At 34.1% G+C, this 13,737-nt stretch overlaps 1 protein-coding gene across 1 annotated transcript in view; it reads right to left on the bottom strand.

Moving 5' to 3' along the window:
• LOC148953474 (anoctamin-3-like) overlaps positions 1 to 13,737 on the bottom strand; it is a 433,736-nt gene that overhangs the window by 396,025 nt on the left and 23,974 nt on the right. The window contains exon 2 of the mRNA XM_089087971.1: positions 5,782 to 5,946. Coding sequence (XP_088944097.1) covers positions 5,782 to 5,946 — 165 coding nt within the window. The remainder of the gene's footprint in view (positions 1 to 5,781; positions 5,947 to 13,737) is intronic.

The raw sequence follows: 13,737 nt of genomic DNA, 5'->3' as shown, positions 1-13,737 counted from the left end.
AAAAAGTATTAAAATGGTGGTTCAGGAGCCTTTGGGGCGCCGGGGGCCCTTTGGGAATCCGGAGAACCTTTGAGGACCGGTAGGTTCCTTCGGAGTTGGGTGGGGGTTTGGGAACCCTTTGGGGTTGTGGTAGGGGACCTCACAACACTGTTCAAATGGAACTTGTGTATTATAACGACCACACTCAAAACCTCTTCTAAAATCATCTTTTAAATCATCTTTTAAAATGTCTCTAACTGTTTCGCCGAAATAATTCCATAACCTGTCTAAAACGGTTTCGCCCAAATAATCCCCTAAAAGTAATTTCTGTGTGTTCCTTTTGTTTTTTGGCATCCCTGCGCTGACACATTTCAAATTTCTAGGAAACCCTTTCCTACGTTAATCTCTTCATCTCATAAATTTTCCTAGCTAAACTATTAGGGTTTCGTTAGAATATCAAATTATCTCTCCGACTTAAAGCTCAAGGAAGCCGCATTTAAAAATAGAATTTCTATCTCTTTAGAGCATAATTCCAAGATAACAAGTGATGTCATTTATGATTCCTGACACTAAAGATCAATGAAGCCCTATTTAAAAATAGCATATTAATTTTTCTCTCTGACCTAAAGAACGTTTATCCCTTAGACCTAAGATTAAAGAAGCCATAATGTTTCTGAATTCCCCCTTTCGTGAATCAATACATTCCCCTAGCGATTATGTAAATCAATTTCTCAGGTTAGGTTCGCCTAAAGATCAAAGAAGCCATGTTTGTTTCTTAATCCCACTTTCGTGAATCAATAATTTCCCCACCGATTATGTAAATCAATTTCACAGGCTAGGTTAACCTAAAGATCAAAGAAACCATAATGTTTCTTAATTCCCCCTTCGTGAATCAATAATTTCCCCTCCGAATATGTAAATCAAGTTCTCAGGTTAGGTTAGCCAAACAATCTCATAACATTCGCGTCGAGCATGTCCATTCTCACTGACAACGAACAGACATAAAACAGGAACATAAATTGCTGTTGACATCCATAAATGTGAGAAAGTTCCTGTTTTTTCATTCTCACTGACAACGAACATACATAAAACAGACATAAATTGCTGTTGACATCCATAAATGTGAGAAAGTCCCTGTTTTTCCATTCTCACTGACAACGAACCATAAAAACAGACATGAATTGATGTTGACATCCATAAATGTGAGAAAGTTCCTGTTTTTCCATTCTCACTGACAACGAACATACATAAAACAGGAACATAAATTGCTGTTGACATCCATAAATGTGAGAAAGTTCCTGTTTTTCCATTCTCACTGACAACGAACCATAAGAACAGACATGAATTGCTGTTGACATCCATGAAAAACAACAAATAAATTGACCAACACTCATAACCGTCCAAGAAAACATCCATCAGAGTGAGAAAAATCATGTTTTTTCAAGTGAGAAAAATTCTGTTTTTTCATTCTCAGTGAGAAAACCATAAACCACGTGGTCATGTTCGGAGTCAATAAGGCCTTTCTACTGACAACCCCCCACAGCCCTCAGGGCTAAGGTTTTAAGCTATGCCCTGGGGGCATATAATGCCATATAATGGCTCATTCGATTGGAAATTGAGAGGGCTATTGCCTTTTTTAATAGTCGAAAATAATCAAAAGGAGAATCCCCCCCCCCACCCACCATTTCCCCAAACATTTCCGATCAACATTTTGATATGTCCATTTTTTTCAATGTAGTTGAATGGTCTGGAAATTATGTCTTTGATGATGACAAACCTCCCCCCATAGTCCTCAAGACGAGGGTCATAAGTTATGCCTTTGGGGAATTTAACATTTTTATAGAAATTTTTGCCGTTGCAGCTTCAAAAAGGGCTCATTTGATTGGAAATTGAGAGGACTAGTGGTTTTTTTATTAGTCGAAAGTGATCAGATGGCAAATGTCTCCTTCCAAGCCTATCAATTCCTCAAACAGTTCCAATCAAAATTTCTATATAGCCATTTTGTTAAGTCTGTCAGAAAGGTCTGGAAATTATGTCTTTGAGTATAACAAATCCCCCAGCCCTCAGGGCAAGGGTTGTAAGTTTTGCCCTGGGGACATATAGGGCTTTTATAGAGAGTGTGATGATATTAGCTTCAAAGGGGGCTCATTGGATTGGTAATCAGACGATTTATTGCCCTTTTTAAGAGTCAAAGTGATCAGAGGGCAGCTACCCTCTCCCCCCTACGCACACATCATATTGTCCCGAAATGCGTCTAATAGAAAATTTTTAGATAGCCATTCTATTTAAAATAGTCTAAATATCATATACCAAGGCTTTTGAGGTTGAAACAAACCCCAGAGACTAGGGACAGGGGTTGTTAGTTTTGCCCAGGGGTATTAAAGGTAATTATGGAAGGGATGGTTGTTTAACTTCGGAAGAGGCTGAGTCTTTCTCCCTGAAAAAGACTATGTCAATATGAAACGAACAGAAATTAATTAAGAAAATTTTTTCCACAAAGTAAGTTTTTCAAAAAAAAAGAACTCTATTAAACCAAAAATGAACAAAAATAGAACTAAATAATCTACCAAGCACAGAACTACCACAAATCAGTATTAATAAATAAACGAAACCCAAAACAAACAGAAATTAAAATAAGGCAATCTCAAAACGAACGGAAATTAATTTCAGTAGGGTTCTAAACCTCGTGATTTCTAAAAGCAATAATATTATTTTTTCCTTACTTAAAACAATTCTTTTAAATGTTTCCACTTTTATAACTTTTATAAAGAAAAAATTAATTAAGATTCTAAGGAATAAATATAATCATATTTACGGTACATTAAACTGACAATGCACATTTTTTTCAGTAGATTCATTTGAATTTTTTTCAGTAAAGTACAAATTATATTCTGGCTTTTAGAAAGCATAGGGCTTAGAACCCTAATCAAATTAATTTCTGCTCGTTTTGAGTTTGAATTTTAATTTCTGTTTGTTTTGGGTTTCATTTATTTATTAATACTGATTTGTGGTAGTGGTATGCTTGGTAGATTATTTGATTCCATTTTTGCTCATTTTTGGTTTAATGGAGTTCTTTACTTTTTTTTTGAAAAACTTATTTTGAGCAAAAATTTTTTCTGATTAATACTTTAAGAAGAAGACAAACCTGAAATCAAAAGAGAATATAAGAAAGTTCAAACCAGTATGCAAAATAACTAGTCTAAGTACTCATGTAAAAACCCAAAGTTGCTTTTGTACAATCAGTAAATTTACTTCAGCAACTGACAATAAGGATATAAATAAGTAAAAAAAACTTAATCGTTCTGTGAGAAATAGTCAGAGGCGTAAATTGCTATGGGGCAGGGGGCAACTTCCCCTTCCAGGCACCAGTTTGCTTCCCCCCCCAAGACTTCATTCCCCCCCCAGCTGAAATTTAGTTTCTGCAAAAAATCTTGTCAAAACTAAGATAAGCCTGCATAATTCAAGCATCCAGAGAAACGGGTCAGTTTTCTTTAGTATATCTTTGCCTTCATGGTACTATGGCTCATTTTTCAGTTTTCACTGTCATTTTCACTTGATTTGGGAAAATCGGCCCCGACTTTGCCCCTCCCCAGGAGTTTGACAAAATTACGCCACTGGAAATAATCCTTTTGTTGGCATCAAATACAGCTTTTCTTTTTGGTTTTTATTTAGGATTTAGGCTAAATCAATCTCTTGGCGATTTTGCCAAAAAGGAATAGTTTCCTTTTTATATAATATCATCAAAACGGACCAATACTTAGAGGGCCAGTATTTCTAATTATGCCAAATATGAGAAAACATGTTTTTTTTATTTTTAAGGCTTCCCTAACCCATTGCGTAAGAAATGGTGAAAGACTTTCACTAGAAAGTCGCTTCCTCAAACTGTACAAAATGAACAGGATGAACATAAAACATGTTCTGCCACAGTAGATACAGAACGGCTGTGATAATTAAAAGTGCGACATAAGCCGTTTTGGTCGAAGATAAAAAGAGGCATAAGGTTGTAAGTGGCGTATGTCTCTTTTTTATTAGGTCTTGTCATAATTCAAAATGACAGAAAAGGATTATATTATGGTGCTATAGTATGGGGACCTGGCATTTGTCTCCTTTTTTTGTCAAGACAAAAGGAGATATGCTCTATAAAATGGAAAAATTTTGAATTCGCTCGTAGTACTGAAATTTAATTTATACCGCTGAAAAGAGCATAAAAGTTTGTTTAGAATATAATCCCTTTATCCCCATTACCCTCATCATTAAGAGCGACCACAGCCGACAAACTTTTTTCCGTTTTTTGGCTCTCCTGAAAAGTTTCAAAAATGGCATATGTCGCATTTTTAACAGTGCCTAGGTGGGGTGGACCAAAATCGGTTGTGAACCACTGGTATAACCTTAAAATTTTTAAAAGATAAAACATTTTTTTATTTTTTAGCTTTTGTTCTTCAATATCAAATAGTTAGGATAAGGTTAGTTGAAAAAATTTATTTATTTTACCCTTTGATAGAAGATATCTCTTAGGATTGGCTCAATGAAAAGCAAAATCACAAAAATTACATGTAAATTTTTGTAAATAAATTTATTACTGTGTAGTTTAACGCTTAATGGTTCTAACTGTTCCTTGTCCAAGACAAGCTTTGTTTCTCTTTGTTTTTTTTTTTTTTTTTTCCCTTTTCAATTTACCTTACTTTTTGATCTAAAATACTAACGCAATGTGGAACTGATCCTGCATGAATTATTGTGAATATTCGAATGTCGTAAATATTTTTAATGTTTTCTACATTTTGTAAGAAGTCGGAAACATTATTAAACAGCTTTCATACTGCGTATGTAATTTTTCCACTCAAACAAGTTCCTTCATGCTAGGCCAACGTTTACATCCATAAAACAATTATAATGATCATTTTAAATCATCGAAACCACCAAAAGCGAGCAATTCAAAAATTCGAGCGTGGATTAGAGATAGAGATTCAATCTCTGATTAAGCAAGAAAAGCTTTCTAGGAAAGCTTAGGAATATATTTTCAAAATTTATTGATTTCTTTTCCAGAAATTAAATTCATTGATTTAACTCCATAAGAGCATACGATGCAACGGCGTGCGTTTAACTCAACCCCCACCTAAATCAACTCCGTTTCACTTGACCCCTTCAACTCTCGTTTAATCCAACTCCCGTTTAACGCTCACGTAACTCAACACCAATGCAAATCAATCCCCATGCTACCCAGTCTATTCAACTCAAAGATCGTGTATCCCAGCCCCCATGTAATTCAACCCCCATTTGACTCAATCCCCTTCCAATTCAATTCCGTTACCATTTTAATTGACACCATTTAACTGGAATCGCCCTGTAAATTGACTCCATATAATTCAACTCCATTCGATTTAACCCTTATTCAACTCAGCCCCCATTCAAAACGACCCAACCTAACGTGTAACCAGTTACGGGTTGTCAAACCGCGTTGACTTGCACGGAATTGAATTGAACGAGGGTTGAGTTAGATAGGTGGTCGGTCAAAGGAAAATGAGTTCCATGGGGTTCAACTGAATAGCGGTTGAGTTGATTGGGGGCTGGGCTGCATGGGGTTGAGTTGAATGGAGCTAAGTTTAATTGGTATTGAATTGCACGGGGTCTAAGTTGGATGTATTTGAGATGCATGGAATTGAGTTGAATTTGATTGAGTTAAACGGGGTTCAGTTACATGGGAACCAAAGTAACGCAAGGTCTTAAGTTATGATAGTGCGAAAGGCTCTGCGACATAGTGTGAAAGAACTGTTATTTTAACGCTCTATGGCTAAGGATTCTTACGACACAATCTTCCAGCTCCAGCTCTAAGCCTTGTTTTTGCAGTTCTGACTCGAAAACAGATCTTCTTTGAAAATGCATTTCGTCTGTAACGCTTTTTTCCGTGTACGCTAGGACCATGTCAATACGGCGTTTTCCATCACGGAAGCAACAGCCATCAATGTGGCACTGAAAATATTCAAAGTGATAAATTAAATAACTGATGTTTTCCTTTGAATTCAGCGTGTTGACTGTTTACAAACATTCAGTAAAAGGTCAATAACAAAAGGTCAGTAAAGGTCAGTAAAAGGTTCTTTACATGCTTCCCTCGAACAATAAATTGTCAACCCACTAGGTGGTTTCAACAAAGTATTCGTGCATATATTGGAAGGAGTCCAAAACAATTTTTTTTTCTTTTTTTGCCACTTTTGGAATTCAGTTGGTTAATCACATACAAAAAAACAACAAAAAAAACAAACTATTTTTTATAGTGTGGAGTGTGACAATAGTTTGGAGAAAATCGCCTTAATTTGTATACTGTAAACTGTGCTTTTATTAACCCGTATTTTTGGGGTTTCCCCCCAACTTTCCCAAAAGGGTATTGACTTCTCCAAAACTTCCACGAAAGCGCACGCTAACAGTTATGTTTTTTGTTAACCTTCGTGTACCTAAGGATGTTTGTTATGGGTAATATTGAAGAATCCAATTTTTTTTTTGGGGGGGGGGGGGGATTAAGGGAACCTCTTAAGAATTCGATGGTAGTGCAAGTACTGTCTGTACATTTAACGACTATCTTTAGTAGATAAAGCCACAATATTGAAGGGTTTAAAACAACAGTAAGCAAAACCCCATTTCAATGTTTTTTGTTTTGTTTTAGCACAGCCAGCTGATGTTTCTTGGAAGCCTCACTCACTCGGAAGCTCAATAGTTTTTTTTACTCAGATGGAATTCGGCCCTTTTGCCCTCGAAAATTGCCCTCAAAACGTGATTAGCCGTAGAATCTAGAATGTTGCCATGGTATGACTTGCATTTTGCCATCACTCCCCTGAAAAACAACCTAGATTAATACCACTAGTGGATCCATGTGTGGGGGGGGCAGGTCCCTCAATAGTTTTATGGCACCCTTATTCCTTGTTTTTATCTGTTTTTCACTCTTTTTAAAAAATAAAGTTGTCAATTTGGTCAGTTATTGTCAACCTAGTCACGCTGCCCCCCAAGATTTTGTTTATTGGTGTCTTTACCACATTGACCCCTCCCCCCAAGATTTTACTCTAGATCTGCCTCTGATTAATAGTATTCTTTTCGACAACTGTAATTATAACTTTGCTTGAAACTCGCGTAAATAGTTGGAGATTTTAGTAGCCTAACATAATCAATAATTGTACAATAAAATAGAAGTTAACCTTACAATATCGGCTTAAGATACGCATTGTTATTTTAGTAATTTGAAATATTTATAAAAAAGAAATTACAACCTTTTTTCACGTAAACAATCAGCTCTTTGGCTATTTTCCAGGCCTAAAAAGTTGAACGTACAAACCTTTTTTTTTTTTTTTTAAAATGTCAAGATTACTGAAGCCCCCTACTGCACCCACTTTTGCTTGGTTTTATTTTTGTTAGCAATTTTAACTCTCTGGTGAGGCATACACCTTGGAATATTTCTGATCCCAATTATAAATAACGAGGAGTTCAGCATTGAACTGCAGCCAGTCCAAAGCTGTAACTTCCATGAAAAGGCTACTCTTGCAGAAGATTAGACTTGTGCCTTTGGTTAGTTAAATAAAAAAACAAGTTTTTTAAACTGAAAGTAAGGAGCGACATTAAAACTTAAAACGAACAGAAATTATTCCGTATATGAAAGGGGCTGTCCCCTCCTCAACGCCTCGCGCTTTACGCTAAAGTTTTTTATTTTTTTAAAAATTAAAGTTGGGAGAAAGAGTCAAAAGTTAGAGTAAATAGCGAGTCGTTGGGGTGGGGGCAGCCCCTTTCATATACGGAATAGTTTCTGTTCGTTTTAAGTTTTAATGTCGCTCCTTACTTTCAGTTTAAAAAACTTGTTTTTTTTATTTAATTTCTGATCGTTTTTTAGTTAATGCAGCTTTTATTTTGGCTCACCGTCATTGAATAAGTAAATAAAATTTGCATAAGAATCTTACTCTTCTTTTGCTAAATGGCTGTCTTTAAATTTGGTTCTGACGTAATTTACAAATTAACTTACGTAACGAACTTCTATATTCGTATATTTTTCTTCTGGCAAAAATACGTTGCAGATATAGTTGCAGATTTTTGCAGATATGAGCTTGAAACCTATGTAATAGGGTTTTGTGATACGCTAAATCTGACGGTGTGATTTTCATTAAAATTCTTTTACTTGTTGGGGATTTTTCCTCCTTCTTTAAAAAATCAGGTAAATTTTCTCAGGCTCGTAGCCTTTGATGAGTAATACTAAACTTAATAAAATTTATATATTTAGAATCAGCATTATAAGCCCATTCTTTTGATACATTTATTGACATCAAAATTCCGTTTTTAAAAGTTTCGATTACTATTGAGCCGTATCGCTTGTTTTTTTTTATTTATTTATTACGTATATCTTATTACGTATATGAGGTTCTCCCCTTAGTCAATACCACGCTCTTTACGTTAAAAGTTAAAAAAGTTTTTAATTCACAAACCCCTGAATCACAAAGATCGTTTAATTAGAATACATAGCTCTTTTGAAAGCACTAAAAAAACTGTAGCGTAAAGAGCGAGGTATTGACTTGGGGGAGAACCCCCTCATATACGTAATAATTTCTGTTCGTTTTAAGCTCTAGTGTTACTTATTACTTTCAGTTGAAAAAACTTGTTTTTTTTAAATTTAATTTCTGATCGTTTTTTAAATAATGCTTGGAAATCCGGCGCACCCTTCATAGAGATGTCCCTAACCCCAAAGAAAAATCCTCCACGGAAAAATTCTCCCGAGTAGCCCCATCCTCCAGCCACCCACCAGAAAAAAATCCTTCCTGAAAATGTCTGTATACTTCCCAATAACCAATGCAATATGTAAGCAATGGGCAAAGTTCATATCTTGCAGCCCTTCCCCTGGGAACTGTGGGGGATTAAGTAATCCTAAAGGACATATTTATTAGATTTTCGACTATGCTGAACAAAATGGATATCTCAAAATTTTAATTGGGTGACTTTGAGAAAAAAATGAGCGTGGGAGGGGGCCTAGTTGCCCTCCATTTTTTGGAGGGCACGCATCGTGATCTTTCTTCGAGCAAAAAATACAAATTTCCAACTTTTTGCAGATAGGACCGTGAAACTTCTTTAATAGGGTTCTCTGATAAGCTGAATGTGATGGTGTAATTTTCGTTAGAGTTAATTAAAAATGCAAAATTCCACATTTTTGCAGATAGGAGTTTAAAGCTTCTTTAATACTGTTCGTTGATAAGCTGAATCTGATGGTGTGAATTTCGTTAAAGTTAATTAAAAAAATTTGCAATTAAAACAAAATTTTATTGTTTAAAAAAAGTTAAGTTGTGAGAAAGTCAAACTTTAGCGTAAAGAGCGAGGTGTTGAGGAGGGGACAGCCCCTTTTATATACGGAATAATTTCTGTTTGTTTTAAGTTTTAACGTCGTTCCTTACTTTCAGTTAAAAAAAACTTGTTTTTTTAATTTCATTTGTGAACGTTTTTTAATTAATGCGGGTTTTGATTTTGGCTCAGCGTGCATGAATAATTAAAAAGAAATTGGCATATTAATTTTACTTTTATTTGGTTAAATGGCTTTCTCGAAACTTGTTGAATTTTATTTACGAACGCTTTTATTAGTAATAAATATACGTAACTTACGAATTAACTTACGTAACGAACTTCTATATTCATATATTTTTAATAGGTATGTTAGGGGGTTCGCCCCCTAGTCAATACCTTGCTCTTTAAGCTAAAGTTCGAATTTTGTTCAAATTCTTTAAAAATGACCCCTTAATCACAAAGGCCAGTAGTATGCTTATATTGAATTTACGTACGCCCCTAGGAATCTCTATGTTATTTGCGTACGCCTCTACACCTTTTCAAAGAGATTCAGAACTCCCTCACATGGTATTATACTTCTGGTCCATCTTGTGCTATTTGGGTTATTGACCTACCAAGGCCAACCAGACAGGTTTTTGGTTGGTCTTGTCTGGGTTGGTAGGTGATTTCTGGTTTTTTGGGTGGTGTCAGTTTTGTGTCGTATATACTGGTTGTGTGGTTATAGTGTTGTTCTGTTGGTAATAGTCTGTTTTTGATGTTATATTCTGCTGTGGTTGTTATAATCAGGTTTGGTAGGTCTATTCTGGTTTGGTGGGTATAGTCAGGTTTGGTTTTTCAAAGAGAGTGAGTATTACACTTTAATTTTTTGTTTTTGTTTGTTTTGTTTTTTTTACATCGAAAACTTGTGATTGTCAAATTCCGTATTTAGGAAATTTTTTGATTGACATTTTTGCAAAAAGGGATAAGGAATTCGCAAATTGGACACTATGAACGATATTAATTAATGTTTTGAATAATAGGAGTGTGAATGATTCTAATTAATGATTGGATTGTGTGAAGGTGGAGAAAAAAAAGGATTAAACTGATTAGCAGTTAAGGTAACCCCGAAGGGGTTGTTAACTCAGGTAATTTGTTGTAAATTTGAAACAACATCAGTCTATGAAAATGGCTAACGACGATAAAATGACATTGTGAGTTGACCTAGCTTTACCTCTCCGGTGTCGTCTGTATAATACACAAGGGATGTTTGGTTAGTGTTTTCAATTTAAAATAAGATCTAACGTTTTAGTATACTAAAAAATTGATACTAAGAGATACGTAGATGATATGAAAATAGTTTTATCCAAGAATTTCAGAAAAGAACTTATAAATCCTTGCACATCAAGTATAAAGATGCTTATGTGTACGAGACACAATGGATCATAAGCGCCAACGACCCTAACCAGCCGAGACCTCAACACCCCACAGGCCCATTATCCCTACACTTGAAGGACGCCCCCTCCCTCCAAAGGTTTGGCCCCCCCTTTTTTTAACATGATATATTTTTTTCAACTTTTTTTTACATGTATTCGAATAAGATGAAAAAAACTTAAATTCAGTAGTGTTTTGTCTTGGTTTACCTTGTCACAGTTACATTCTCTTAATTTTTCAAAGTTCATTTTGAATTTCTTTAATTGAAATGCAAGAGTTGGAATATTTCAGTAGTGTCTTGTTATGCTTTACCTTGTCACTGTCTTGTTGTGGTTTACCTTGTCACAGTTAAATTCTCTTTATTTCTCAAAGTTCAATTTGGATGTATTTCGTTAAAATTCAAGAGTTGGAATATTTCTTTTGTGTCTTTGTGTGCTTTAAAATGTCACAGTTACATTCTCCTGATTTTTCAAATTTAATTTTGAATTTATTTCGTGAATTACAAGAGTTGGAATATTTCAGTAGTGCTTTGTCGTGGTTTACCTTGTCACAGTTACATTCTCTTAATTTTTCAAAGTTCATTATGAATTTCTTTCGTTGAAATGCAAGAGTTGGAATATTTCAGTAGTGTCTTGTTATGCTTTACCTTGTCACAGTTACATTCTTTTGGTTTTTCAAAGTTCATTTTGGATTTCTTTTGTTGAAATGCAAGAGTTGGAATATTTCAGTAATGTTTTGTTATGCTTTACCTTGTTACAGTTACATTCTCTTGATTTTCAAAGTTCATTTTGAATTTCTTTCGTGAAATGCAAGAGTTAGAATATTTCAGTAGTATTTTGTCGTGGTTTACCTTGTCACAGCTACATTCTCTTGATTTTTCAAAGTTCATTTTGAATTTCTTTCGTGAAATGCAAGAGTTGGAATATTTCAGTAGAGTTTTGTCATGGTTTACCTTGCCACAGTTACATTCTCTTGATTTTTCAAAGTTCATTTTGGATTTCTTTTGTTGAAATGCAGGAGTTGTAATATTTCAGTAGTGTTTTGTTGTGCTTTACCTTGTCACAGTTACATTCACTTGATTTTCAAAGTTCATTTTGAATTTATTTCGTGAAATGCAAGAGTTGGAATATTTCAGTAGTGTTTTGTCGTACTTTACCTTGTCACAGTTACCTTCTCTTCATTTTTTCAAAGTTCTTTTGAATTTCTTTCGTGAAATGCAAGAGTTGGAATATTTCAGTAGTGTTTTGTAGTGGTTTACCTTTTCACAGTTACTGTCTCTTGATTTTTTCAAAGTTTTATTTTGGGTTTTATTTGTTGAAATGCAAGAGTTTGAATATTTCAGTAGTGTTTTGTTATTCTTTACCATCTCACAGTTATATTCTCTGGACTTTTCAAAGTTCATTTGAGTTTCTTTCGTGAATTGCAGGATTATGGTTATTTAAAGAGGGATTTTTTGTGGTTTACCTTGTTACGGTTATCTTCTAAGGAATTTTAAAAGTTCATTTTGGATTCCTTTAGTCTAAATGAATGATGTGGAAGATTTCAGTATCGTATTTTCGAAATTTAAATAGTCACAATTAACTTCTCATGATTTTTCAAAAGTTTATTTTGAATTTCTTTCGTGAAATGCAAGAGTTGGAATATTTCAGTAGTGTTTTGTCGTTGTTTACCTTGTCACATTTACATTCTCTTGATTTTTCAAAGTTCATTTTGGATTTTTTTTCCTTGAAATGCAAGAGTAGGAATATTTCAGTAGTGTTTTGTCGTGGTTTACCTTGTCACAGTTACATTCTCTTGATTTTTCAAAGTTCAATTTGGATTTCTTTCCTTGAAATGCAAGAGTTGGAATGTTTCAGTAGTGTCTTGTTGTGCTTTACCTTGTCACAGTTACATTCTCTTCATGTTTCAAAGTTCATTTTGGATTTCTTTCGTTGAAATGCAAGAGTTGGAATATTTCAGTAGTGTTTTGTCGTGGTTTACCATATCACTGTTACATTCTCTTGATTTTTCAAAGTTCATTTTGAATTTCTTTCTTGAAATGCAAGAGGTGGAATATTTCAGTAGTATCTTGTTGTGCTTTACCTTGTCACAGTTACATTCTCTTGATTTTTCATAGTTCATTTTGGATTTCTTTCCTTGAAATGCAAGAGTTGGAATATTTCAGTAGTGTTTTGTCATGGTTTACCTTGTCACAGTTACATTCTCTTGATTTTTCCAAGTTCATTTTTGAATTTCTTTCGTTGAAATGCAAGAGTTGGAATATTTTGTAGCGTTTTGTTATGGTTTACCTTGTCACAGTTACATTCGCTTGATTTTTCAAAGTTCATTTTGGATTTCTTTCTTTGAAATGCAAGAGTTGGAATAGCATTTTTCGTTAAGTGTCAGAGTGAATAAATTCATTATCAACATCCTTTGTCAGATACATCAAATAAAATTGACAAAATCTAAATTTCAGAATGAATAAATTCATTATCAACATCCTTTGTCGGATATGTCAGATAAAATTGACAAAATCTAAGTATCGGAGTGAATATTTTTTTTTTATCAACATCCTTTGCCAGATACATTCGAATAAAATTGATAAAATATAAGTGTAAAAGTGAATAAATATTTCTATCAACATCCTTTGTCAGATACATCAAATAAAATTGACAAAATCTAAATTTAAGAACGAATAAATGCTTTAACAGCATCCTTTATCAGATATGTCGGATAAAATTGACAAAATCTAAGTATCAGTGATTAAATTCTATATAAACATCCTTTTCTCGGATACATAGGATAAAATTGACAGAATCTAAGTGTTAGTGTGAAAATTTTTTTTATCAACATCCTTTGTCAGATACATCAAATAAAATTGACAAAATCTAAATTTCAGAATGAATAAATTCTATATCAACATCCTTTGTCGGATATGTCGGATAAAATTGACAAAATCTAAGTATCAGAGTGATTAAATTCTATATAAACATCCTTTTCTCGGATACATAGTATAAAATTGACAGAACCTAAGTGTTAGTGTGAATAATTTTTTTTTTATCAACATCCTTT

The sequence above is a fragment of the Artemia sp. Qi Xiang Cuo genome, chromosome 4 (genome assembly GCF_049724085.1).
Source record: "Artemia sp. Qi Xiang Cuo chromosome 4, ASM4972408v1, whole genome shotgun sequence".
In the NCBI taxonomy this organism is placed as follows: domain Eukaryota; kingdom Metazoa; phylum Arthropoda; class Branchiopoda; order Anostraca; family Artemiidae; genus Artemia; species Artemia sp. Qi Xiang Cuo.
This window is presented reverse-complemented; position numbering and strand designations above follow the sequence as displayed.